Below are 27185 nucleotides of genomic sequence, written 5' to 3'. Positions count from 1 at the left end.
CGGCCACCCCGCCGGCCGTGCGCGCTCCCTCCCGCCCCGCGGCGGCCCTCGCGCCCTGCTCGTCGCTGCGCCGCGCGCTGCTCTCTTCCTTCCTCCCCGGTTCTCAGGCGGCAGGACCCGGCTCCGGGCTCCCACCACCCCGCCACCATGGGGAAAGGGGTGAGTGTCGGGCGCGCCGGGGCCGGGGGCGCGGGGCGCCCCGGGGGCCGGGGGGCTGGCGGAGGAGGAGGAGGAAGTCGGGCGGGTGGCCGCAGCCGGCGGGGCCGCCAGGCTTCAAAGACGACGCACTTGGGAAATGGAGGGAGCGCGGCGGAGGCCGGGCGGGCGCGCGGGGGAAGGGCGCGCCGGGCAGAGGGGCTGCGCGCTCTCCTCGCGGGCGCGCCGCGGCCCGGGGCCCCCGCCGGCGGCGCGCGGAGCCCGGGCGGGGAGCCGGCCGCCGGCGGCATCCCCGAGCCCGCTCCCCTGCCGCCCCCCTCCGCCCGCCCTCACCTCCCGTCTCTCGCCTTCCTCTTTCCCTCCGCCCTTCGTGCCCGGAGGCCGGCGCGCTCCTCCCCTTCCCCTGGGGCGCCCGGCCGGGCCCCTCCCGGGCTGCCGTTCCCGTCGCGGGCCCGAGCGCCGGCTGGCGCTTCCGACGCGGGGGCGGCCGTGGGGTCCCGGGCTGCTTCTCCCCGCGGCTTAGCCCGCTCCCCGCAGAAGCGGCCGCCCTTCCCCCGAGGAAAACGCTGGCCTCCCCCAACTGCGGAGCCGGGCGTGCGGGCCGGTGCCAGCAAGGGTGTGTCTTCACCCGCCCTAAGATGGCCTTTAAGGTATACTTCCGAGAGCTGTCCTAGGACACTTTCCACAAACACAGGATGCGCCCGGGGCAACTACACTGGGGAGGGATGCGTAGAGGTTTTTGGAGGCTTGAGCCCGGCAGGCGGACGACAGGCCGGCCCACGAGGGCCTCGGTACAATAAACCCGTAAAAGGACTGGAGGTGGCGGGGGTAGGAGTGCCGAGCCGCGGAAGAGGGGGGCTCCGGGGCCGGGCAGGAGGGCGCAGGTCTCGTCCCCCCTTTCCGTAACTCGCAGCTGCAATAACCCGGAGCCCCGGCAGGAGTCGGGGTCCCGGACCCCAACAGGGCCAAAGTCTAGCCGAGAAAAGTTCATACGCAATGGCCCCCAGAGTATCAATTCGTGGGATGAAATGCCCAGGTCGTGAGGACACTGGTGGAGGAGAATCTGCTCCCTTATCTTCAGGGCTCGCCGGGTGTCTGCGCTTAGTAGGTCTTTGGAGGTTCTTAGGGCGCCTGGCTGTGCAGTGAGGGGTGGGGGCAGAGGGAGGGGGCATCGTGACTCCGAATGGGGTTTGAAAGAGGTCATCGAAAGGTTTGGATGGCTTGGGTAGGGAAAGTGGGAATGCACAACGTGTGCGCAAACCCCGGAGGGCTGGCTCCCGGGGAACGGCCGAAGGCTGGAGCCAGTGCCGGCCTCTAACTCCTCAGGGTGGAAGCCGGTTAGTGGCCCGTGTTGGTGCCGCACGGTCAAGCCCGAGGCCATTCCTCTGAAGCTCTTTCACACTCATTTCTCTATTCCTCCTCGAATTTAAAAAAAAAAAAAAAAAAAAAAAAGTGTATTCCCTGAGCCTGAAATTACTGATTTGGTAGGGTACAGGGATCATAGCTACTTACAAAGGCCTGTGAAGGTGAAGTGACTTGCTCAAGGTCAAATGGTTGGTTGGTGACACACCAGATGTCCCCGATTCCTGAACAGCCTGTGGTCTCCCCAGCGTGAACACCCACTCCCTCCTCAGCATCGCCTTGTGTGCAGGCCTCTCTAAAGTCGTTCCGAAGATGAAATCGGGGGTGTTTGTGATACCGGATTAATGCACCGGAGATGTTCGCGTAACTAAGTTATGTCCATGTCCCTTTCACACCCACACACACGCACGGCCGTGGCGAAGGTGGCGGGGTACACCTGGCTTGTGGAGGCTCAACCAAGACGCTCACGGATCCTCAGGGAAGGCCTAGCGGGCGAGCAAACAGTGGAATTACAGCTGGTTAACTGGATGATACGCTGCTTATTTGCCGAATTGCAGTTAGTACTTTCGATGCTCTGATAATTAGAACATGGGGTGGGGGCGGTGTGTGTGTGTGGGGGGGGGGTGATTCTCCTAGGATAAAGCTACCGTTGTCCCCGGCGACTTAACTGTGGTAGTCCACATGTTCAGAAGAATATTTTATGCTGAAATGTTGGGATTTTTCCACATGGGGATTAGAATGTGGGTGGAGTGGTGACTGAAGCCCTGCTGATAATTGGTTGACCAGGAAGCCTGTGCTGGCAGCTAATTTTTAAGGTCATTGTGAATTTCTTCCCCTCTTCTCCCCGCGACCGTTGGGGCCCTGCATTTTGATGTATCAGGTGATTTACTTCTCCTTAAAAATCTAGCTCCTGAGCTTTTGGTAGGAAAATGAAAGAACAGCTGAATCATTCCTGGATGAAACAGGATTTTGTCCTTTTTTTCATATTGGGTGTTTTTGCCAGTGACTTGGCTCAAATCCGCAGCGAGGCCTACCACTCACAACTCTTTAGCTCACCATAGGTACACAAACTCTTCTCACGTTCACGAAAGATGGGGGGTGTCACCAGGCCCTTTACTGCAGTTCTTCATCGTTCCGACGTTGATTTCGTTGCCTGGAAAGCGTAGCTCAGGGGTAGTGATTTAAAGGGGAGCGGAGAGGAAGGCTCAGGTGACGGTTGCACAAGGGGCGACCATGTCAGCAGAAATCCTGGTTCTCTGGTGACATTATCAGCCACCCTGTTGGAGCTCAACCTGAAGGTGTGACTAGATCTCTGGCTGCTGTAAAGTTAGTACTTTAGACTGAAGACGCTGTGAGGCAGAGTCCTCGACGAGGAAAGGTGCCCGGGCCTGGGCACCTGCGGACAAGTGCAGGGGTTACAGGAGGAGCTGGGGCCTGGCACTGGGGCCGAGAAGGGCGTTGGCTCGCATCATGCCCTTTGCCTGCTCAGTGCTGTGTGTGTGTGTGTGTGTGTGTGTGTGTGTGTGTGTGTGTGAGAGAGAGAGTGACAGCCCCCCCGGGCTCAGGGTTCTTTCTGGACCCTGTTCTGAGGGTGTATCCTCTTTTGGTAACTTACTCTTTGTTAATTTGTAGTGTTCTCTGCCAGTAAGTTTGTAACATGCTAGTGACTCACCTTTGGGTGGGAGGGTAGGAAAGGGGGGAGGTCTGCATTGTAAATCTGAAAATCTGAGAGTAGGCTAAACCTGACAACCAAATAAATTAAAAAAAGGCTAGGTGGGGGTGGGGGTTAAAAATCCAGTAAAATATTTATCCAGGTGAAGGCTAAAACTTAAAATATGCAGACCTCTAGAAGTGCTGTTCCTAAATTGCACTTAAAAATAAAAAGGGAATTCAAAAGCACAGTAAACTTGGTGCGCATCCAAGCATTTTGTATGGAAAAGTACGGAAAATGTTTCTTCACTTAAAAACAAGGTAAAAAAAGAAGCCCTTAGAACACTTGCCCCGAGGGCCAGGTGAAGCCACCTCTGTTCTGTTTGGAGTGCAGGGCAGGTGTGTGGGTAGTGGTCCTTGTAGCTGGGGCTTAACGAAGTAATGGCACAGAGAGATCAGAGCTTTATAAACTGGCTTGTCATCAGTCTTCAGTCCTTTCAAAACGAGAACAGTTTTTCTTTCGCCTGAAAAACATTAAGAATTGAAAATGATGGGAAATCTTATCCATTAATTACTCGCCGGGGGAAAGCCAGGTGGACATGGCCGTTGACACTGGCCACCTCCTGTCTAACGGCCTTACTTCTCGAGTACAAGACTTTACAGTTTTTAAAGTCTTCGTGAAAGTCTCGGAAAACGACACGGGCTCCCCAGCCCTCCGCAATGGGGAGGAGGGAGGCCGTTTGTGCTGTGGTGCCTTCCTCTCGCTGCCCAGGGCTCCCCGCCAGCCGGCAGGCTGGGAGGAGAAACCCGAGTTGTCAGATCAGATGGGCTCACGGTGATCAGAGTGGCTGCATTTGGACAGCAAAACGCTGGGCCGAGCCTATCTCCGTCCCTGCCAGAGCTGTCCAGGTCTGGGTTCCGCTGAAAGTCCACATCCAGTGAGTGATGAGGTGAAGTAGAGAGAATTTTACAATCCGCTATTTTTTTTCTTCTTCTTAACTTTCCCCTTCTATATATTTTTGGAAAAGGAGACATAACCGAGTCAGGTTTGAACTTTCTCACGTTGCCATGAATTGAGTGTATGAGAGGAAGTGTGTTCTTTGGCTGGAGTCGGAGACTGTTCTTTGCATATGACTCACCTCATTAGTTGTGCTGAAATCTGTTGTCAGGAATCCACAGAAGTTCTTCACATTTATTTGACTGATGTTTGGAACAGCAAATTCTGTCAGTGACGAGAGAGCCCCCCCCCCTCAACCCACTCCACGATTTTTCTCTCTGATTTCATTTGGATCCTGAGCCAAGGGAATGTTGGCCAATAGACCTCATTCCTTAGGTCCCCTGTGACTTTACAATGAATTATATCTGGACATTAATTATCTCCGTATCTGGTTTTATTTAAACCCCCATTTATTAACAACTATTAGTTTTCTATTGGTGATGAGCAAAGTTGACTCTTGGTGGCTGTGCTTCGTCTTTGGGACTTGCATTGTTTCTGGTGACCAGAGTTAAGGCTTTGGATCTGTTGGGTACATCTCTCCAGTCTGTCATGATGAGGGCAGAGCCCTCGAGCACTTTGGGGATTATCTTGTGTTTTTCTTTATCCTCCACCACGTGATGCTTCCCTGGCGCCATATTTGTTTTATTGTTTCGGTGCTTGACATTTCCCTGGGGCCTGTGCTGTCTTTATCTTCCTCAGCCCCGTGGCCGATTTAGTCCTGCCCGAGGCTGCCCGGGTCCGATGAGAGAATCCGGACTGCCGGATACCGGCTCAGCATCGCTCCGCAGTCTCAGACGGACAACTTCTTCTGAGTAGCAGCAGCCACACCGCGGTCTGGCAGAACGAAGACAGGGCCAGGGCCGGGAGGGGAGGCCAGCAGGTGGTGGGACAGGCACCAAATTTTAACTCTTCATAACCCGGGTGCCTGATGTAGAGGTAGAGCACCCATTTTTTTAAAAGAAGGGGTTTTTGTTGTTTTCCAGTGAGCTGGAAAAACAAAGCACATGTTTAAAAAAGGAGTATATTGATGCTTCAGAAATCTTAGCGGTCTTTGTTTGTTTATTTTATTTTTTTAAATAGTCATGGATGTATACTGACCATTGTAGGTAGGGCAAGCCGGCAGGCTGGTTTACATTTTACGTGCGGGGAGATCGGGGGAGACTGTCAAGCCCCTTTGATCTGGGGCCGGGGGAGCCAACCCTCCGGCTAGAGCTGGAACTGTTTTCTCTGGCCCCTGTCGGCTGAGCAGCTGCAGCCCGGGCTTGGCGCTGGGCCGGGCTCGCCGAAGGGCCCACCGCTTTGGCCCTGCTGCGCGACGCGCTGCACAGCGAGGCGAGTGAGCGCACCGGGCGCGCCGTGGTCCCGCGGGGCGCCGCCTCTGCGGGGAGGAGCGGCGCCTTCGCTGCCCCGACTGCGGCTCCGGGCAGGCGATGCGTGTCCCCCAGGTTCTCGGCTAGGAAATTCCTTGTGTGAGGACCAGACTCCCAGTCGTTCAGCAGCAGCAGCTGGAGGTTTATCAAACCGGGGCTTCGTCATTTCTCACTTATTTTTAAAGTTTTAATTGGTGAGATGAAATAAAAAATGCCTAAAACGAGGTCGGTTGGATGGTTGGTTGGTTTTTTAAGGCGTAAAAGGCATTTTCAGTCCGTGAGGCACGGCAGGAACTCACGTTAGTTTAAACTGCTAACCACCTTGGTGTCACTCTTTGCAGGGCACCGTTTCGTCAGTGCCTGGGGTTCGGTAATGACTTGATGGTATGTGACCCCAGGAGGACTGGCGAGCCTCCCCGCTCTCCGTGAAGAGAGACGCAGCCCAGTCTGCTCCCCCTCGGCCACCAGCAGGGTCAGGGACCATCCCCCCAAATTCTCCGCTAAGGCGAGAGTTGCCAGATTGGGTTCAGAGGTGCCGTTTCTGCGACCCTCGTGGGCAGCTTTGACACGGGCTACATTTGGGCCAGTTACTGTGGGCTGCCAGCTGGCTTTTTATGTGGGTTTTGGAAACAGCGCCATTTCTAGGTGTTTTGTTGTCGGATTCGATGGCAGCCCTGTGATTAATCAGGCTGTGGGAATGCCTTCTTCACATTCTTCAGTGGTTGCCCCAAGTGTCCTTTCCATTTTAGGGATCAGGAAACTGCCATTGGCCGGTCACCGTCCTGTGGCTCGGGCAGAGCTCACTGACTGGGGGCCGACTTAAAAAGCACTGTCCAAGCCCTGTCTGGAGGGGGTGGACAGCTCAGCTCCCAAGCACCCTCGTACCTTTGCCCCAGTACCCTTGAGACTTTCTCAGCTGGAATTTCGGAAGTCCCAGGAACTCAGAGCTCCCTGCTGACCCCAGGGCGTTGCAGGTGTGTGTGGTGGGGATGGTGGCCGGATGTCATCAGAAGTTACCTGAAGCCTCTCCTGATGGATGGGCGCGAAGGCCTGGGTGGCAGCTTCGGCGCACAGACCCCAAGGGTGTACCTCTGGGTTGGAAGCTTCTCCCCAGCCCTCACTGCACTCCTCGTGTGTGCCTTTTAAAACTTGGGGCTGGTTTTTCTCTACCTGTAGTTGCTGTTCCCCACCTCGCCCCTGCTGAATGCTAATTGTTGTCGAGGAGGGAGTGGCGTCTCTTGCGTGGCCTCGCTTGTCTTAAGGATCCTGCAGGTGTTTCTCAGCGTGTGAACCCCCTCACGCCTCGACCTTGGATCCTCCCGTCAAGACACGCTCTTCCTCCTGGGCACCCATTCCTTTCACCTAGATCAAACGGCAGCAAAAACTGGGGGCTGGCGGGGTGGTGGTGGGGGGTGAAGCTTTGAGAAGATGGAATCCCTGGGTAGCACAGGACAAAGGAATGACACGTTTTAAGCTGTGTCACACTGGGCAATCCCCTGCCCTTGCTGTGACCTCGCACTTCCTAAATTAGAATAGGGGGGAGGAAAAAAAAAAACACAACCGAACTTAGTTTATCTTCACAGTGGCCCTCCGGTTGAGGAGGACATAACAATAACCTGAGCTTCATGGCACCTTCCCTTAGTGACATCGAGGGGAGCCATCACGTGGGGTGTGCTGGGAGGGAGGACTGGTCACCCCAGTCCTCCGAGGGAGTGGGAGAAGGGATCTGAGTTTCGTCACTGAGAAAGAAGGAACCGCCTTCCCCATGTGGACCGGGAAGCTACTTATCAGTGCTGCTGGCCATGGCCTTTGTTTCTCCAGAATGCTTTTAAAAGAAAGAATACAATGTTATCTTACCCATTTTTAGCATTGTCCCCCTGTCCCAACCATACACCCGTACACAGGTCGCTTTTGTTTTGAAACCAGCGATTGAGTCTGATAGAGACTTCCTAAGTAATATTTGGTTCCCATCAAGATAAGCTGCTATTAAGTCACCGTTTCACTCGTAGGGAAGAATTGAATTGCGTCGATTGTATAAACTGCCTGGTCTTCTGGACAAATATTGCATAGTGAGAAAAATGAACATCTTCAAGCAAAAGAAATCTCCCATGTTCATACTTCCTGTGTCTCTCTGACAAACGTCCTCATGTAAAACTCTGCCCTACAGAGCGTGAATCAGTGCGGAAAGGGGAGAGTTCTTAGGGAATCGAGGTTCCCAGCTGACTTAACCACTGGTCACCGAAGCTGCGGGCGAGGTATTTATTTTGTAAATGGGAGTAAAACTTTGGAACCCGTCCAAGGCCTAACCGCTCCAATAACTGTCCCCCCCCCCCCCACCCTTTATGGAGTGGAAAATATTGAGAGTCTGAGAATAGTCAAATACAGATGGTGAGGCAGAGGGATTTTAACTCAGATTTCCATATATTTAAATGTATTTTAACTGTACTCAGCTTGCTTAGTGGGAATGTGTGGACCATGTTTAAGAAATCAATACAAACTGGCCACACAAGTCTTGCAGAGAAATCCCTCCCTAGTCAGTGTCTCTAAAATGAACTTTAAGGGCTGCGCTTTCCCGTGAAATGCACGAAGACGACACCACTCCAGACCGTGGTTCCTCTGGCAGAAGCCCCCGTCTCCTGTCTGTCCATCCATCTGTCCGTCTGCTTTCAGTGGGCACCGGGGGCTGCGCACACAGAGGCACCGCGCGCCTGGTGCGGCCGCTCCGTGGCGGAGGGAATTTCAGGAATGCTGGCCAGCTCCAGACCTGCCTCGCTCTTAGCAGATAAGACAGACACGAAAGAACTCCGCTCTTTGTCGGAGGGAGGTATATCATTAGTCGAGGAAGACAGCAGAGAAGCGGCCACAGAGGTTAAACAACGTAAACGGGACATGTCTCTACTTGTGGGCCGCACGCCTGATCGGGGGCAGGATTTCTCTGTAGAGTCTGCAGAGCACGTTCTGAAATCCAAGCGAATCGTGTTTCCTTGCAGCTCTGTCAGCTAGGACCGAAACACGCCTATCCTCCGACGTGACTGTTCTTAAATTTTTCAGCGCAGCAGGAATTTCAATCTGCACGCACTTTTGGCGTCATTGTTATTAGCTGGTGATGGACTTCTGAAAGTTGGACGTGAGCTCCGTTAAGGGAGAGACACAGAGTAGTAACAGCAGTGCAGGAGGTTGCTCACACCTCCTTCCTTCGCCCCTCTCGGGGGGCAGTTTTTGTGGGAGGCAGTTTGTGGGGTGGTGGGGCCTGGAGCGAGGGCCTCTCCCCCACCGGCTAAGCTTTGCAGCACCAGGTTGAGGCTCGTGTAGATGAGCTCCCAGCATGTTAGATGGGGCGGGAGAAAGGAACAATCTAAATTTAAACTATAGAACCAACATTTTTTCTAAAAATTGTTCCAGTTTCCAAGAGGCGTAGGCGGATCCTGCGAATTCTGTGATAACGCACATGCTCTCCTGTGTCCTGCCTCTGTCGAAACGTTTCCAGCAGCTTTCGTTCGTTCGGTGGTTGGTGGGGGAGTTTCTTTTCAGGCCGCAGAACTGGGTGGGGACCCCCTTTTTTTTTTCTTTCATTTGAAGAATTATCAGGACTCTTAGGCTGACTTTTTAATGAGAAGATGAAAAGGTCACCTGTTCTTGTGTGAGCCCTGAAAATGGTTAAATTCGATACTGAATGACACCTTTGCAAAAGGAAGAATTAAAATCAAAGTCACTGTCATGTAGTCTTCTCTCAGAAGCACCAAGTGAGGTAGGCACTCTTCTCGCCACGCTACAGAAGAAGGAAATTGCAACTCGAGTTGGTCATTTGCCCAGGGATACACAGCTAGCTGGTGTGTGGCAGAGCCCAGGTCTTTAAACTAGTCCTGATTCCGAATGCAAAGGTGTAAGTACCATATTCTCCTCTCAAGTCGATGATGTAAAGATGGTTTCATTCTTTCAGTGAGGAAGACGGAAGGCCACACTACAGGTTTTGACAGCACAGCCCTCTCCCCTTTGACCCCAAGTGGAAGTGACTGGCAGGGCCATTCTGAGGCCTGCGGGACTTGCCCCCTGGCCCTAACGCCCCGGGGTGCAGGCGGCAGCCCTGACGAGATTGCTTTGTGTAGCCCGTGGCACACGCGATCACACATTTCCACGCGCATTATCCCACTGGCTCCTCAGAATGGTGGCTGTCCTGAAAACTGCGGAAACCCTGCTCCCAAACCCTTGGTTTCGAGACTCCGTTCATAATTCATGACCACACCTGTCCCACATTCTCCTGTAGATCGGACGTGATAAATATGAACCCGCCGCCGTTTCAGAGCATGGCGACAAAAAGAAGGCCAAGAAAGAGAGGGATATGGACGAACTGAAGAAAGAAGTTTCTATGGTAAGTACCAGGAGGACGATCGCTTCCTCTTCTTAAAAATCGCCTTCTGTCTTTTGAGGCTATGATTGACCCACACCACCTCCTTCAGAGACTTGCTTCACTTAAAAAGTAAAGCGATCATTGCACTTGTACAAATTGTAGAGGTGAGGTGGATGTGGAGATTTTTAATTTCAAAAGCTGTTGGAGGGTTGGAAAAGTTACTCAGCCACTCTGGCATGACTAGAGAGGCCCACGGAAGGAGCGGTCTGTGGTTGGTCTCGTGGGCCTTCGAAGTGAAATGATGAGTGATGAGTGACCCCGATGCATTTTAAAGATCTTTTTCTTAAGGTTCGGCGTCTAATTCTTTTGTTTCTGCTCTTCCCTTAGGATGACCATAAACTCAGCCTTGATGAACTTCATCGCAAATATGGAACAGACTTGAGCCGAGTATGTTCTAGTTTGAAACTTTGTGCAGAATCCTAATTTCCTCTGTCGCTTGTCCCCCTCATCACAGGCTTAGCCTTGGGGACTCTCTAGGAGAATAACGACAGCCACCGTCTGATTACCTCCTACGCGACATGCGCAGAGCTTGGGTTCTTTAGTGCTTTTTCAATGTTTTGTTTCCCCTGCAACTTTGAAAGTAGACATTCTTTATCTTCCCCATTTTGCAGTGGGGCAAGCTCTAGTAAGTGGGAACATCAGAACTGGAAACCGAATAGCTCCAAAGCCACGCTCACTCCCTGGCCTTTCGAGGATCAGTCTTTCGTTTATACTTTTGACATGTCGACTTGACTCTTCCAACAAGTCACATTTTTGCACTTGAGCAGCTGGCTCACTGCAGTGTGTCAGAAGCCTGGTTATTGTGCCATTTATTTCAAACTTGTGTTTTTACACAATTCCAAGGAACCTCAATCAAGGATGTGGTGTTTATCCTTGTCCTCTTAGAGATGTTGATATTACATTTGCCATGAACAATATAAAACAGTCGAGGGGTGGAATTCGTTTATTTTTCTACACAACCGCTGGATATTCTGGGGAGTAACCTGAATCTCAGCAAATACAGCGGTTGTTTCAGTGAGTTATTGAGAAGCTCGAAGTAGGCGGGTCCTCTCGCTTAAGTTTTTACCGGATTCCTGTGACGTGTTCTCTGTGACCCTAAGTCAGTTTCTCAGATGCCGTGAGTCTGCTTCCTTACTTGTAAAATGTGATTACTAATACCCAAAAAGGGTTATCGTGAGAAGTTGAAGCACTGGATTTCAGTACTGGCATGCAGCTAGTGCTCAGATGGCTGGTATTTTGTTAGTGCGAAAGTAAATCAGGTTTTTCCCTCGTAATGGGAGCCTTATGTCTGCTGTCCACGAGTCTTGGTTTTAAGGCCTATGAGAAAACAGAGTGGACTCTTCCAGTGAATACTTTTCGGTGGACAGGAGTTTTAGGGGTCAGCTAAAATATACCTGTATGTGAACCCCCTTCCCTGCCAGGTAGTTGTTTTAATTATCATCCAAAGAAGGAAGTTCTATACTTAAAATGTAACTGTTAACCCAATAATAGGTTAGATTCCAACAGAGATTTTTTTTTCCTTTAGTGTTTATAAGAGGTTTTCTCTCTCTCTGACAGGTTGAATACACAGAAAATCCAAAGCTCTTAATTTGCAAAACTGAATCAATTAGTTAAGAGAGCGAGCTTTTTGGTAAAAATGCAATTTAATGTGAATCCTTTATCTAAAACTCTTAAATTTAGACCAGACTGGATTCAAATTTGTCCGTGGCTCGATTTTTACAAAGAATTTTAGTTTGGGTGTTGTTTCCTCAGGAAAATCTGGGCCGTGGGTTGCCTGGACCGAGTGGGGGCCGTCATCAGAATTTTCCAGGTTTTACCTTCACTTGGGAAATGCTGCTTCCTCGTAAATCCTTTACTGCCACTTTCCAGGCCTCAGGTAGGCACGTCACCTTGTCAGGACGGGAGCCGTGTGTCTTACTGTCCTTCCTCTGCTTCTCAGGGCTTAACCAGTGCTCGAGCCGCTGAGATCCTGGCCCGCGACGGTCCCAACGCCCTCACCCCGCCTCCCACCACTCCCGAATGGGTCAAGTTCTGTCGGCAGCTGTTTGGGGGGTTCTCGATGTTACTGTGGATCGGGGCGATTCTTTGTTTCTTGGCTTATGGCATCCAAGCTGCTACTGAAGAGGAACCTCAAAATGATAATGTGAGTTGTGTAGCTCCTAATTTGGATGACGGGGTACACACAGAGTATCCCCTTGGTCTTTGCCACCTGGTTAGTCTTTATATTTTAGTTATGGTTGACAGTAAATACTGTTATTAGTGGCAGGTGTACAGCACAGTGGTTAGACATTCTATATAATTTATAAAGTGATCCCCCCATAAGTCTAGGACCCACCCAGTGCCGTACAGTTATTACGTTATTGACTACGTTCCTTATGCTGTATTTTACATCCCCATGACTGTTTTGTAACTGCCAGTTCGACTTCTTAATCCCTTCCCCTTTTTCACCCACTTCCCCCTCCCAAATTACTGCTTCTTTCCGAATGATTCTAAACCCCGGGGAGAAGACGCGTCAGCAGCAGCTGCTGCCTTCACGGCGCGTCCAGTTTTCCTCCTCGGCTTCGGGCTTCTCCCACCTCCCGCCCGGTCGTGCTGTGCGCTTCCGGGCTGGGCGTCCACGCTGCACGCTGCTGCTGCTGCGAACGGGCCGCCCGGCTAGGCTCCTGACCCCGGTCTGGCTGCCACGCGTTAGGGACAGCACAGCTTTTAGTATGGCCCGTCTCACGTGTCCAGAAATAGTCGGTAGCCACTTGTCAAAAGTCACATGTCGTTCTGAAAACATTCGTTTTTTTTAGTAAAGCAGGAGAAACTGATTCATCTAGCACATTTCCAGAAATCTTAGCAAGCTGGTGACCAGGTGTCCCTGCGACTCCATTTTGAGCCTCCTGTATATGAGGTCTCTGGAGAGAGAAATGCAAAGGCATGACGAGTTCTGTATTTCCGAAGCTCCAATCCCTGTTAAAAATCTGTTTTTCGTTCCATCAAAAGTTAACCGAACGTTCCCAGCTCTTTTTGCTCAGAGCCACGTGGGCCTAACATGTCTGTCTCTTCCCAGCTGTACCTCGGCGTGGTGCTGTCTGCCGTCGTCATCATAACTGGCTGTTTCTCCTACTACCAAGAAGCCAAAAGCTCCAAGATCATGGAATCCTTCAAAAACATGGTTCCTCAGGTGGGTCCCTGCCCCGACGTCCCTCACCCAGCGGGCGACCTGCCGGCCCCGAGAATGTGAGCTGGTGGGGGTCAGGTCTTCCAAGAACTCAGAGAGGGGTGCCTTTCACGTTCCCCCGAAACCAGACCCGTGTTTCTTACACCCCTGAAAGTGACTGTCTTCCCTCTGAATGGACACAGAGCCAGCATGACAGGAATGCGAGGAGGGCCTCTCGGCTCACTGTTGAGCAAGCTCTTGTAACTTACAAAAATGATAGACGAATAAGCTCTGTTAGTACAACTAAAAATTAACATCTCCGTCATGCATTCAGATGACGAGGAAAATTAACATCTCTGTCACGCATTCAGATGATGAGGATTATAGACCATTTTTGTAGCTCGATGTTCATGTTTCGACACTGCCTCCTTGTTACCCACTGGTGTCTGATTTAATGGTGCCAACTGTCGTCTGCCTCCAAAGCAAGCCCTGGTGATTCGAAACGGCGAGAAAATGAGCATCAACGCAGAGGAAGTCGTCGTCGGGGACCTGGTGGAAGTGAAGGGCGGCGACCGCATCCCGGCCGACCTCAGGATCATATCTGCCAACGGCTGCAAGGTGGGTGGCGGCCGCGAGGCGGGGGGGCCCGGGGCACTGCCCCGGAGCGGGAGGCGAGCGCCCTCGGCACACCTCCTGCTTTCCCTGCCCGGCAGGTGGATAACTCCTCCCTCACCGGCGAGTCGGAACCGCAGACCAGGTCTCCGGACTTCACCAACGAAAACCCGCTAGAGACCAGGAACATCGCCTTCTTCTCCACCAACTGCGTGGAGGGTATGTGCGGGGCGTGGCACGGCGTTCGGCTCGGTCGTTCCCCAAACCGCCGAGTGTCGCGGGCGCGACTTCCCTTCCCGGTGACTGTCTCTGAGCACTCCAGGCCGGCACAGAGCAGAGTGGGCGGGGCACTTGGTGGCAGGGCACCCAGGAAACGCCGTGGCCGGTCTCCCTCCTCCCCGGCCCGCCCCTTCCGAGGGCAGCGCCTACGCAGCGCGGAGCCGCCTCCGGCTCACGGACAGAAGTCCCTTCGCCGCAGCCTCCGCGGTTTCGCACAAGCCGCTCGCGCCACCGGAGGGCGGGCGGGCCCCTGAGAGCAGGTGTTTTTGTCCCTCTTTAACCGAGCCAGGTAATCGTGTGCATTCTGTGGCTTCTTTGATGAAACTTGGTACAGTTTCTCCTCCCCTCTGTCTTCAGGAACTGCCCGGGGCATCGTCGTGTACACCGGGGACCGCACGGTGATGGGAAGAATCGCCACCCTCGCCTCTGGGCTGGAAGGGGGCCAGACTCCCATAGCTGCGGAAATCGAGCATTTCATCCACCTCATCACGGGCGTGGCTGTGTTCCTGGGGGTGTCCTTCTTCATCCTTTCCCTGATCCTCGAGTACACCTGGCTCGAGGCCGTCATCTTCCTCATCGGTATCATTGTCGCCAACGTGCCGGAAGGCTTGCTGGCCACTGTCACGGTAAGAGGCTCGGTGGGGGGCAGCGTCTGCTCTGGGTTTCAGCTCGCGTGTGAGGCTCAGCCACCCCCTCTCTCCCGGGAGCCACCAGCTTAGCTTGCGTTTAGTGCACGTGTTTGTATAGATTTTCTTCAGAGCCACGTGGTATAGGGGGAGACAGTGGGGAGGACCTCAGTGTGGTTTTATGTGGAAGGTAAGAATAGCCCCAGAGGATGAACTTGGTTCATACATGACCCAGAACAGCATAATGGAGAAAGAACTTGGGGGTGAGAGGGAGAGATCACACTTTTTCTTAATATATCGCTTATTTATGGTGGTGGGGGTTACGCCCCATATACACAATACCGGGACCATTTCTTTCAGATGTCAGACAGAGGAAGGGTGGAGAGTGAGTTTTAGACGGATTTCTTCCACATTAGGCTGTAGCCAGGGTTCACCTAGAATTCCACCCTGGCTGAGAGTGGACCCTGGTTCCTCGCGTTTTTAGGTGTGTCTGACCCTCACCGCCAAGCGCATGGCGAGGAAAAACTGCTTGGTGAAGAACCTGGAAGCCGTGGAGACCCTGGGGTCCACGTCCACCATCTGCTCCGACAAAACGGGGACTCTGACGCAGAACCGGATGACAGTGGCCCACATGTGGTTCGACAATCAAATCCATGAAGCCGACACAACAGAGAATCAGAGTGGTAAGGCCGGGCCGCCCCACCGTTAGCTCGGCTGTTCACGTTGCCTTTTTAAAAATCATCTGGTTAAGGGGTCGAGGGTATAGGTTTTAGACTTTTTTGTGTCATCAATAGGAAGATGGAATTTTCCATACAAATGTGGTTCAGAAATACTAAAGCCTGATGAGTTTCACGAAACTGGGAAATGATGCACGTCATTTCCATGTTTATGGGACTTTCATACAAAGCCGTGCCTCATTTTCTTGTTATCTCGCCTCTACCAGGTGTCTCATTCGACAAGTCATCAGCCACCTGGATCGCTCTGTCCAGAATCGCAGGTCTTTGTAACAGGGCAGTGTTCCAGGCGAACCAGGAAAACCTACCTATCCTTAAGGTACAGTCACGAGTGCCTGTCAGGCCTCAGGCTGCAGGGGGGAAGGGGCGGGGTGGGGTGCGGTGCAGATAGCACTCGGGGACCGCTGTGTGAGTTGCATTATGTGACCTCTGCGGTCCGTAAATAACTGTTCTTTGTAGAACACTGGGATTGGTCCGCATGATGATGCTTTGCTATGTGTAACCTGTGTTGCCTTTCGCTCTCAAAGTACTTAACGATACACGTGGTCCGGGTAGGTTGGGAAAAAAGAGAATCCACAGTTAAAACCTGACCAAAGAGGAGTAGAGGAAGGTGGGAGGCGATCTTTACTGGTGAAAACCCTAATTAAGAAAATCTAGTTTTGCTGCGATTTTCGTACGCTCTCACCTAGCCTAGTGGACAGCGAGGGCTACTTGTGTGACTTGATAATCGCATTTGCATGTTAGGATACAGTAGCTTCCAGTAAATCTCTTAAGCCTTTTTATTTTCTTAAACTGGCTCAGCTATTTGTCTTATCTTCTTTGTTCTTAGTTTGCTTGCTTGCTAATGATGCAAAATAAGCTCAATCTCGTGGAATGCGGGTGAAATTTGAAATGAGATTTTACTGTATTGCCGGAGGAAGACACAGTCTCAGGCCACGAGCTGCGTAGGGTCCTTGAGGAAGAGACAGCGGCGGCGGCGGGTGGCCCTGGGGCCCCCCTGTCCTCAGCCGGGCTACCTGTGGCAGCTCTGGGTGGAAACCCAGCCGTCAGGGAAAGTGATGGGGACGGAGCAGAGGTGGCCCCTGTCGTGTAGACGGAGCTCCTTTTCTCGTTAAAGGGGGTGGTCTTGTCGTTGAACTGGTGGTGACCTGAGGAGGGTGGCGGCGTCTCAGGATGACTCTTAAGGTGCCTTCTTCACTCACCTCAGAGGACAGTCGCTAGGCTCTGAGCACGGACTCACAAGCAGTGAGTCTTTCCTCATTTAAAAGCCCCATAAAGGTGGCTCAAGATGGACAGTCCAAGTATGTCAGAGGTGGGGGCTTGTCAATGGCATTTCACCCTTCCCCCCAAAAAGGGGCCCTTGGCAGCCCTATTCTGCTTTAATACCTGCCCTTTATTAAAAACGATCCCATTTATTTTATGTTTCTTATCAGACCTGGACATTTTTCTTATTAAACAGGCTCCTATATTTGTAAGTGAGCACGAATTAATTCATTCATCTCTCTATGCAGCCTTGTGGGTCAAAGTTCTAAAACTTATTTACAACGGAAAATGTTTTTGGTGTGTCAAAATAATACATGTCACGCTGTAACTGTATCGTACACAGTATAAGAGTGTTACCCAAAGCGTGGGTTTTAACTAAAATGTTAGCTGATTACGTTAACTGTTGGAGCTGATGATAGCTTTTAGTTCACATCCTCCAGGCCCAGATATTTTTGCACAGTTGTGTTTGGAATAGAAAGTCCTCTACTTCGGCCTTGACACAGACAGTCTGTCCCCAGTCCTGAGACCCTAAGGTGTTTCCTTTTAAATTATAGGGCAATGAAGAGCGCTGTAAATGTTTACTTCTCACCAGGTATTTTCAGATTCATGACCAGAAATGTTTGGGAACAGTGTTGCTTTTTAGACTTTCCAACAGGGGAAGATAAAAAAAAAAAAAAATAGGCTAAATTAGGTTGGAAAGGGTGTGTTTTGCTTCTGCCCAGGGTAGGTAGGTGCCACCTGCAGGCGCTTGTGTACCAGAAGCCGACCGGGGGAGGAGGGGGCAGCGCGTGTCTGGAGGGCCGAGGCCTGGACCAGAGGAGGCCGGTCTCTCCCCCGGCGCCGCGTCCCGCCTGTCCCTGAGCAGACTGGTCCGTGTTCCGGGCTGGTTCTCCGGCTCCGCAGCAGCCCCTCCGTGGGGCGTGTTCAGGGTGGGAGGCTAACAGGTGACAACAGGTGTCGTCTGTCCACAGCGGGCCGTTGCGGGTGATGCCTCCGAGTCGGCGCTGCTGAAGTGCATTGAGCTGTGCTGTGGGTCCGTGAAGGAGATGAGGGAGCAGTACGCCAAGATCGTGGAGATTCCCTTCAACTCCACCAACAAGTACCAGGTCCGCGGGGCGGGGCCGGGCCGGGGCGGGCCAGGCGGGCACAGAGGGCCGGCCTGCTCTCCTCTTTGGAATTTTACAAGCTTAGATGTCTTTCTAAAGTTTTGATGAAAGCGTTAACTCTAAATTTTACCACTGAATGCATTTTTAAAAAATCCTAATTTATTTGAATGTCAGTAGAATAAGTGAAGCCTTTTTTTTAAAAAAAAAAATTGTTAGTGCCCTTTGGATACTGATTTGTGGTGGGGTGTGAGGAGGGGGCTAGGCTGGGGTGCAGGTGGACGAGTGCCTGCCAGTCCTTTGGTTCCTGAATTTTCTTCAGCAAAAATTTGTGTATGATCATGTGTCAGGAACTTGTGACTGTCATCTCAGTGGTTTTTTTTTTTTTTTTTTTCTGTAGCATGCAAGGTATGAGACACTTCAAAATTCAGAAATAAGGGATCTTAGTATTTTTGTGTGTGTAACAAATACTACATAGTAAGGGGGCGTCGTGCGACTCCGTGCACAGCCACCACCCCCCCACTTACCTGTGAAAACCCCTTTCCAGCTGTCCATTCACAAGAACCCCAACACGTCTGAGCCCCGACACCTGCTGGTGATGAAAGGTGCGCCGGAGAGGATCCTGGACCGCTGCAGCTCCATCCTGCTGCACGGCAAGGAGCAGCCTCTGGACGAGGAGCTGAAGGACGCCTTCCAGAACGCCTACCTGGAGCTGGGCGGCCTCGGGGAGCGAGTGCTAGGTACGGAGACCCCCGCGACACAAGCCTTCCTGCTGCCTTCCAGGCCTTGTCACCCTCCCTGCCTCCGGTCGCTCTGAAGACGGCAGGTGCCGGAGGGAGAGGCTGGCCAGGTGCCGGGCCGTCGTGGGCGGCGGAGTCCTGCCGGTTTGCTTTCTGACTTGGCCTTAGACCTTTGATCTCATGCTGGTCAGTTCTGTTTACCTAGAAAAAATAGGGGTAGATGAACGTCGAACATCCAGCCTTTGTTGCTATGTGCATGATCTGTAAACTTATTAAGATCCATTTTCTAGGGCCTTGAGAATGAAGCCAGTTCCCGACTGACACAGAAGGGTTGAAAGTTCGCACGGGAACTTAGGCGGTCAGTTCACAAACTAGACGGACAGTGAACCATGGCCTATCAGCTGCGTGGCTTCAAAGCGCTTTTACCCATCGTAGAATATAATTGGGAAAGCGGCATTCGTACTACTCTGTAGGTTGGCAGATAAAAATCTACCATTTATGTAATTCTTCACATTCTCCTCGCTCGAATGACTTACGCCCCGTACTGGTCCGTAACTGCTCCCTCTCCAGCCACGGGTGTCTTCTGCCTCTCCCCGGCTGAAAGGTCACTCTCTGATTTTTGGTTCCCTCCCAGCGCCACCCCAGAGCGGAGGCAGGCTCTTTCACAAACCCACGTGGCACCGTAGGCCACTTGAAGGGACATTTCGTCACCTCCAGACGACCTTGGAAGGGATATCTCGAATGTCGCGTTCCCTATTTTAACACTACTGCGAGGCGACAAACCGGTGGGGGGATCGCGTCCGATCTGCATTTGTCAGGCAGCCAGCGTGACAGTGCTCACTGGCGCCCAGTAGTGTGTTTTGGTAAAGTGACCAGTGAGTAGAGACGGGGCCTCGATTCTTCTGGAAAGGGAAACAGATATACGTGCTTCGCCAAATCTGAGCACGAGTCGGGGAGGTCTCGCACCCCGAAGTCCTGTGCTCGGAATTCGTCGGCACCCGGGCTTCTCCACATTGAGACAGTTCCTCTTCCTTTGAGGCTTGGTGACCGAGTCTGTCTTTTGCATGCTTTTTCTTCTGGTGACTCGACCTCATTCAGAAATGTTAAAACCTTCCTTCTGTTAGAAAATTAGACTTTAAAAACCATTCCAAAGGGGAGACGGGGTGCTTACGAGCCGCCGCCCCCGCCCCGAGTGCTCACGCGCTCCTGGCCCTGCCCGCAGGCTTCTGCCACCTCTTCCTGCCAGACGAGCAGTTCCCCGAGGGATTCCAATTTGACACCGATGACGTGAATTTCCCCGTCGAAAACCTCTGCTTCGTCGGGCTCATCTCCATGATTGACCCTCCGAGGGCTGCCGTCCCCGATGCCGTGGGCAAATGTCGGAGCGCTGGAATTAAGGTACTGCCCGCCTGCCTCCTGGGGTCGCCCCTCAGCGCCTGGGCACCCTACTCAGTGACATTACCCTGGGGGACGGGGCCAAGTGCCCAGCTGGTCGTCTCACCCGGAGTATTCTCATCTCCAACGCTTTAGTTTCCACGAGAAAAGACCAGATAGTATTAAAATGGTGGTGTAAACGGATTTAAAAAAAAAAAAAATGCTTTTTGGGAAAGAAATGTAAGCAAGTTAAAAAGAGCAGAAGACTCGGTAAGGGTTTGAAAGACTTGCATTCTAAATTAATATGCTTTGTGCAATGCACGGCATGTCTTCTGTGTTTTAAGTTGTTTTATAAGGAGTGTTTGGTCTGCTCTGTATTCGCTTTTTAAGCTGCGGGATGCTATTCAGGTGTTTAATGCCGTTTGCTTCAGTTAGTCGTCCTTATTGCTGGGTGTTTGTCTTTCTCGTTCTCATGAGTAATGCTGCCCTGAAAAGCTGTGTAATAATTATTTCCTCATCACTTTGATTATATTCTGCTAAGAATACTCTTCTAAATTTAATCCTCGGGTCAGAAGGGGTGGCAACCATTTTGAGTTCCGAATTGGGCCACTGTGAGAATGCCGACCAGCACGACGTGACATTTTAACCCTGCAGTCCCACTGGTAGCAGTGGATTTTCATCATCTTTTCGCTGGTTTTGGTAAAGCTGAGTATTCTCCTATGACTGTATGAAAGGTGGTGTGTCCTGGGTGATCGCGACCAAGATAAAAATCCAAGTAGTGGCTTTTGCGTTTTTCCGTGAACACCTGTTTAACATTTTAGGTTAGTTGATCAGTTTTATATTTGTATTCCTTTTCTTTTGACTTTACAGTCGGCATCATCCTTAGTATTTATGTATTTACGTTTCCCTACTTATGTAAGACTTAAGGATATCTGCATGGCACCTGCATTCAGTCAGTTTTCCTGTTGTCACAGGTCATCATGGTCACCGGAGACCATCCGATCACAGCCAAAGCCATTGCCAAAGGCGTGGGCATCATCTCAGAGGGCAATGAGACTGTCGAAGACATTGCTGCCCGCCTCAACATCCCAGTGAGCCAGGTGAACCCCAGGTAGGCCGGAAGCTCGACGCGGAGTCTGCTTTAAATGTGCGGAGAGACGGGGTGGTTGGCCGTCGTCTGCGTGGCTGTACCGTGGCGTGCGCCAAGGCTTGCTCTGAGAGGGAGTGTACCCCGGGGCCCGAAAGCAGCCTTAGCAAGTCACGGTAACCAGTGCCTAGGCGGTGCTCACTGTCCCAAGCCCTCGATGCAGTCACTCACCGAGGCAGGTATCGTCCCCACTCTGCGGAGCGGGGAGGCCGAGGCTTGGTCACACGGCCGTCTGGCTTCCGACTTCACCGTCACCTGCCTGCTGAGCTACTAGACTACCTGGCACCTCGTGGATTTCCAGGCCCGTACTAACAGTAAAATGAGGGAGGCACACCTGCCCTGGTAGTTCGGGCCGAAAAAGGAACGTTTTGGCAATGAGGTATAACATGATGGAGACAGCTGGGGTCTGTTACGTTTAGGCCCCTTCACCCCGCTTTGGAGGTTAGGGGGAGGGTCTGGTCTTTCATCAGCTCTGCTACGGTCGAAAATTTGGTCATTTTTCACATTGTCTTATGAAGACGGAAGGGAGGACAGGCGGCCCCACAGGTGGTGGTGAGTCTTGAAAATGCTTTGTAACCGACGCGGTTCTGTGCGGACACTGGGTCTTACATTACGGGAGAAGTCCTGGCTGTGTGTCGTTCACGAAGTGGCCTGCGTAGTTTAACGACACCCCCTCGGGGCTGGGCATCATGTTGGTGAAGCGACAGGCGACCGTTTTTTTCTTTTCCCATCTCAACCCTAGAGATGCCAAGGCCTGTGTGGTCCACGGAAGCGACCTGAAGGACATGACCTCCGAGCAGCTGGACGACATTCTCAAGTACCACACTGAGATCGTGTTTGCGAGGACCTCGCCGCAGCAGAAGCTCATCATCGTGGAGGGCTGCCAGAGACAGGTCAGGGGCCGGCAGGCGGCTGTCTGCAGGCACTGCTCCCCTCAGGGACTGGGGTTCCCCGCAGCGGTGGCGGGCACCCGACCCAGCTCCCCTCAGGCCTGGCACACGTGCTCCGCTGGGCACGGGCGTGGAGGGAGAACGGTCTGATACATGCACGTAACGGCACCGGTCCCCAGGTCTCAGCGCTGGCCCGGGACAGCCGTCCAGGTCCCCACCGTCTCCACTGGCAGTACGAAGAGCTGGGGGCCTCTCTGTCCCGTCCTTTGAACAGACCGGGGGTGGGGGCGTCGCATGAAAGAACGGGGTTTGCCAGGGTACCACCCAGGAAGTCGTGACTTTGGCCCCCGTGAACGGTTGTCCTCACGCCGGTGTTCCCGGCTGAGGGGGTCCCGTGACTCCGGGTCTGGGAGGCATGGGGGCACGCGCCCGCCTCTCCCCCGGCTCTGGCCTGTGTGACCCTTACCCGTGGGCCCTTCCTCTCCGGTAGGGTGCTATCGTAGCTGTAACTGGCGACGGCGTAAATGACTCTCCGGCTCTGAAGAAGGCGGACATCGGGGTCGCCATGGGGATTGCTGGCTCGGACGTGTCTAAGCAAGCCGCCGACATGATTCTCTTAGACGACAACTTTGCCTCCATTGTGACCGGAGTAGAGGAAGGTGAGCGCGCTCAGCTTGCCCTGGTACTTCCCTTCAGCAGCCACCCCTGCACAGCTGTGGGATGTGCGCACTGTGTAGTCTGCCTCTTCTGGCCGTGCGGTAAGAAAACCTCGCTTTCACAGGTCGCCTGATCTTCGATAACTTGAAGAAATCCATCGCCTACACCCTGACCAGTAACATTCCAGAGATCACCCCCTTCCTGATATTTATTATTGCAAACATTCCGCTGCCGCTGGGCACAGTCACCATCCTCTGCATCGACTTGGGCACGGACATGGTAAGTGGCCATCGCCGCCTGGAGCAAGGCTCAGTTGTGCCGTCCAGCGAGGAATCTGAGTTCTCCAGGGCAGCCGCCAACACCTCACTTATCAGATAGAAAATTTATAGAAGAGGGAAGAGTTCTTTCTTTCTTTCAATGCGATCTATAATACCATCTCGTGGCGTGGGAAGGCAAGGATGCTACAACAAAAGGTTCACAATGTCAGCCCCTGGTTCCTCATGACTTTAAATCCCTCCCCCCAGGTTCCCGCCATCTCCCTGGCTTACGAGCAAGCTGAGAGCGACATCATGAAGAGGCAGCCCCGGAACCCCAAGACGGACAAACTCGTGAACGAGCGGCTCATCAGCATGGCCTACGGGCAGATTGGTGAGCTGGCAGCCTGCGCTGTGTCGGGGGGCGTCTACCTCACGTTCTCGGGCTTCAGAGTGAGGGCGTCTTCCAAATCTGTGATGCGCCATGACATGGGGTGAGACCGGAGATTTTTTAAGATTCTTTTCTGTTTGAGAAGAAATCTTTTGCTAGCTGCCCAGTTTTTTTGTGTGTGTGGGAACTACAGTCTTGAGACTGAGCGTGTAGACGCGCCCCATCCTGAGTCTCTCAGAACACCAGGCGCACTCCTGGGGTGCAGCCTGCCCTTGGGGGAGACGCACAGTCAGCTGTCACTAACTCAGAAAGGGAGGCTTTGAAAAATGATCTGGGCTTGAAGGTTTGGCTGGGGTCACCCAGCTTCCACTCCCCATGCCCTGGGGCAGGGCCAGCTAGCAGGCGGGCACTGAAAATGCCCTTGGCCCTGACCCCTCTGTCGAGTCTCCTGTAGGAGACTCTGGTGAAGCCGCGCTCCTGGACTGAGGGGCCTCGCCGAACACTTGGGGAGAGCAGATACATTAGTACGTCGTGGGGACGTGGCAACGTACCTGGCTGTCCAGGCAGCCGAGCAGGTCCAGAGTGCACGGTGGGATTTTCCGGGGAAGGCAAGGCGTTGTGGTTGGACTGGGTGCCGGGGAGAAGGGTCCAGAAAGTGCCCAAACCGTCATTTTCCACGGTGGCTGGAAAAAAGGCAAGGGGTAAAAACTGAAAGGTGGGAAAAAGTTGTCATTTTTCAGAGATTAAAAACTAGGGAAGTGGCTTTTTCTCCCCAAGGGCTGAGCTCTGACTAAAGCAGACGCTCAAGTGACAGTTGGGTGTACATGGGCAAGGCCCACTGGTCACCGCTGGAGCGTGGTCAGGCAGGGGGCGTGGAGAGGCCTGCGCATTTAAGTTGTTTTTTTTTTCCCAACCTCGCAGGCATGATCCAGGCCCTGGGGGGCTTCTTCACTTACTTCGTGATTCTGGCTGAGAACGGCTTCCTCCCCATTCACCTGCTGGGCATCCGCGTGGACTGGGATGACCGCTGGATCAACGACGTGGAGGACAGCTACGGGCAGCAGTGGGTGAGTGAGGGCCTGACCAGCTCCCCGAGCGCCAGGGCTTGGTGGCCGCCGTCCTTGCGGGCGCAGAGCCAGGCTCAGCCGTCGGCCTCGCGTGTTTCAGACCTACGAGCAGAGGAAGATCGTGGAGTTCACCTGCCACACGGCCTTCTTCGTCAGCATCGTGGTGGTGCAGTGGGCCGACTTGGTCATCTGTAAGACCAGGAGGAACTCTGTCTTCCAGCAGGGGATGAAGTGAGTAGAGGAAGAGCGTCAAGGGCCCTGGTAATTTCCAAACCCTTTGCAAAAAAGCCCAGCACCCAGTGTCTGCCGCCTCCACCGTTTGGAGCAAACTGAGGAAGAAGCAGCATGTGATTATCTAGGATTTTTTTGGTCTGATTTCAAGTTCCTAAGGACAACCAACCCGTAAAGATATTGATCAGCCTCTTAATATAGAGCCTGAGGAGTTTAACATTAACATCTGCTCGCGTTTTTTAGGAACAAGATCTTAATATTCGGCCTCTTCGAAGAGACGGCCCTTGCCGCTTTCCTCTCCTACTGCCCTGGGATGGGCGTCGCCCTGAGGATGTACCCCCTCAAGTAAGTGGGCCCTCTCCTCGCTCCCAAAGCCGTAAGTGTGGCTGCTCCTCTCGGGACATGCAGCCGTAGCTGTTAGGGTGGCATGTGCAAGAAGTTAGGAAGGCTGATTGAGTCTCAGCGGCTCAGACTAGCCAGCCCAGACGCTGGATGGGTCTCTGGGGCCCGGACTGGGCCTAAGGCGGGAGACAGGCTCTGGGACTCAGCTGCGTGGAGCGCTCGGCCGTCTTCCCCTTGGGCCCCCACATCGTCCAGTTGTCTGTAGAGGCCAACTGGGGAATCCCGGAGTTTGGGGACCCAGATTCAAATCTTGATTTGCTTACCTAGTCACTGTGTGTCCCCTCACAAGCTGCCACCTCTGTGGGCCTCTGAGTCTTCGGTCAGAACCAGACCGCCCTTAAACAGTGATTTACTGCACTTCTGATAAACCTGGATTTTCACATACAGGTTAAATAATGAGCTGCAACTTGATTAAGATAATGCTGAGCCACAGAATGCGGGCCCCACGCAACAAGAGCTTTTGATTTAAAAGCATCAGTCTCCTCATCCTTGCTAAGACCCATGTGCACTTTCTCTCGATAGCCGACAGGCTGGCTGTCACCTCCTTGAACTGGACCCTGCGGTGTGTGCAGACACACCTTTCCTGTGGCTCCCCACTAGATTAGAACCCTTAAGACATGGACGATGTCTTTTAACTTTGTATCCCCAGCACCCTACACCCGGGTGGCATACAGTAGGGGCAAGCCACGTCCAAGCTGAAGTCTGTCATCTTGGGCCACTGTCAGGAGGGAGCTAGGAGAACCAGCTCTCTAAAAGGCTGAAATGGGAAGTCACACTTTTAACAGTAGTGCCTGGGGGGGCAGCTCATCACGACTAGGGAATGTATTCTCTGCCTGATTTGGAGGGTGGTTTAGTCACCCTGGTGCCTGAGTCAAGTGAGGCTGTCTCTTAGCTGCTGTGGAGACACACGGGCCAGGAGAGGCGTGTGGCATGGTACCCCCCGGGAGGAGACAGCCTTCCTCCCCTTTACTGGGGGCAAGAAAGTGCAGCCCTCACAGAGGCCCCGTGGCTGCAGGCTGGGGCCTCTGATCTGCCAGGGTTTAGCTTCCTCCTTTCCCAGGTCTGCCACTCGGAAATACGCGGCCAAATGTCCCAAATTCCGGCATTAGAGACCAGATTCGGGGGTTAGAGGACGACCAGCAAGGGTCAGCACTAGCTTCAGCTGCCGGGGTATCAGCCGGACAGATGTGCCTGAGCTTAAACACTTTAGGAAGGGAAGGAAGCAAATGCACGTCCTGTCGCTCTAGGCTCGTCAACAAGAAACGCTGAACTTACCTTGTAAAGCGACGCTTGCACAAACCGGCGGGGCGGTGGGGGGCGGACTCCTCTACCAGGCCCAGGCCCTGGGCACACGGGGCGGCACGCGGCTCCTGAGGCGTCTGTGTCTGGCGCCTGTGGCTTGGCGTTTCGCCGTGACTGCCGGGGCCGCGCTGCTCAGCGTCGCCATGGTGACGTGTGGGTTCTCTCCCTCTGAACTGTGTTCGTGCATAACTCGTACCTGATCTGCTTCCAGACCTACCTGGTGGTTCTGTGCCTTCCCGTACTCTCTCCTTATCTTCGTGTACGACGAAGTCAGGAAACTCATCATCAGGCGAAGCCCTGGAGGTAAGTCGAGCTTTTAGTTTGGGTGGTGGGGAGTGGCTCGAAGTCGGGGGGTGCGCTCTTGCTAACGTTCCCTGTGAAGTGTCTGGGCTCTGGCCACACACAGTCTGGCTAAGGCCACTGGACCAGCAGCTAGCTGTCCACTGAACTAGTTACAGTCCCATCCTCAGATCTGTAGAACAGATCAGCTGTAAACCAAATGCGATCCTGTGGGAACTGCCAGACACCCCGCCTGTCTCCAGTTAACACAGTTGGGCTCCCACGTTAAGTCGGGGTCACCCCCAGGCCGTGGCTGCCCGCTCCTCGCCCCCTCCCCCCTGCCCCCGTGGAGCGAGGGGGACTCACTGTGGCCCGTCTCTCTGCCGCCCGCAGGCTGGGTGGAGAAGGAGACCTACTATTAGAGGCCCGTCCTGCACGTCCGACGCCCCGGGCCGCGCACTCTGCACCCCCACCCCCCCCTCGTGTACTTCAGTCTTGGAATTCGGAACTCTACCCTGGTAGGACAGCACCGGAGCATGTGGGGGAAGCCCGACGTCCCCGAATGGAGCATGTAGCTATGTGGGGGGAGGGGGGAGGGCTGCCTGACAAACATCCGTCTGTGGGAATGACAGTGGGGAAGGTTTTTATGTGCCTTTTTGTTTTTGTAAAAAGGAAAACTCGGAAAGACTGAAAGAATACATTTTATATCTGGATTTTTACAAATAAAGATGGCTATTATAATGGAA

At 53.2% G+C, this 27185-nt stretch overlaps 1 protein-coding gene across 2 annotated transcripts; it reads left to right on the top strand.

Moving 5' to 3' along the window:
• Positions 1-27185, top strand: ATP1A1 (ATPase Na+/K+ transporting subunit alpha 1). Of its 2 annotated transcripts, none has more exons than XM_016124340.2 (23): positions 1-159; positions 9800-9904; positions 10271-10330; positions 11883-12086; positions 12999-13112; positions 13572-13706; positions 13802-13919; positions 14337-14605; positions 15090-15288; positions 15549-15658; positions 17574-17708; positions 18253-18445; positions 19668-19843; positions 20794-20930; positions 21709-21859; positions 22347-22515; positions 22638-22792; positions 23038-23161; positions 24080-24225; positions 24326-24456; positions 24700-24801; positions 26372-26463; positions 26833-27185. In XM_016124340.2, exons 1-23 carry the CDS (start codon positions 148-150, stop codon positions 26859-26861), a joined length of 3066 nt encoding a protein of 1021 aa, XP_015979826.1. In that variant the 5' UTR covers positions 1-147; the 3' UTR covers positions 26862-27185. The 2 variants fall into 2 exon arrangements, with proteins under 2 accessions (XP_015979826.1, XP_015979827.1); XM_016124341.2 differs by lacking the exon at positions 1-159 and adding an exon at positions 447-806.

The sequence above is a fragment of the Rousettus aegyptiacus genome, unplaced genomic scaffold (assembly GCF_014176215.1).
Source record: "Rousettus aegyptiacus isolate mRouAeg1 unplaced genomic scaffold, mRouAeg1.p scaffold_m13_p_17, whole genome shotgun sequence".
NCBI lineage: Eukaryota > Metazoa > Chordata > Mammalia > Chiroptera > Pteropodidae > Rousettus > Rousettus aegyptiacus.
Note: the sequence above shows the minus strand (reverse complement) of the source record. Positions and strands in the feature narration are given on the sequence as shown.

Bases quoted from the DNA above. Each gene is read 5' to 3' on its own strand.
- ATP1A1 (XM_016124340.2), top strand. The intron at 19,844-20,793 runs GTACTGCCCGCC...CTGTTGTCACAG, and splicing joins GTCGGAGCGCTGGAATTAAG to GTCATCATGGTCACCGGAGA. The intron at 22,793-23,037 runs GTAAGTGGCCAT...CCCTCCCCCCAG, and splicing joins TCGACTTGGGCACGGACATG to GTTCCCGCCATCTCCCTGGC.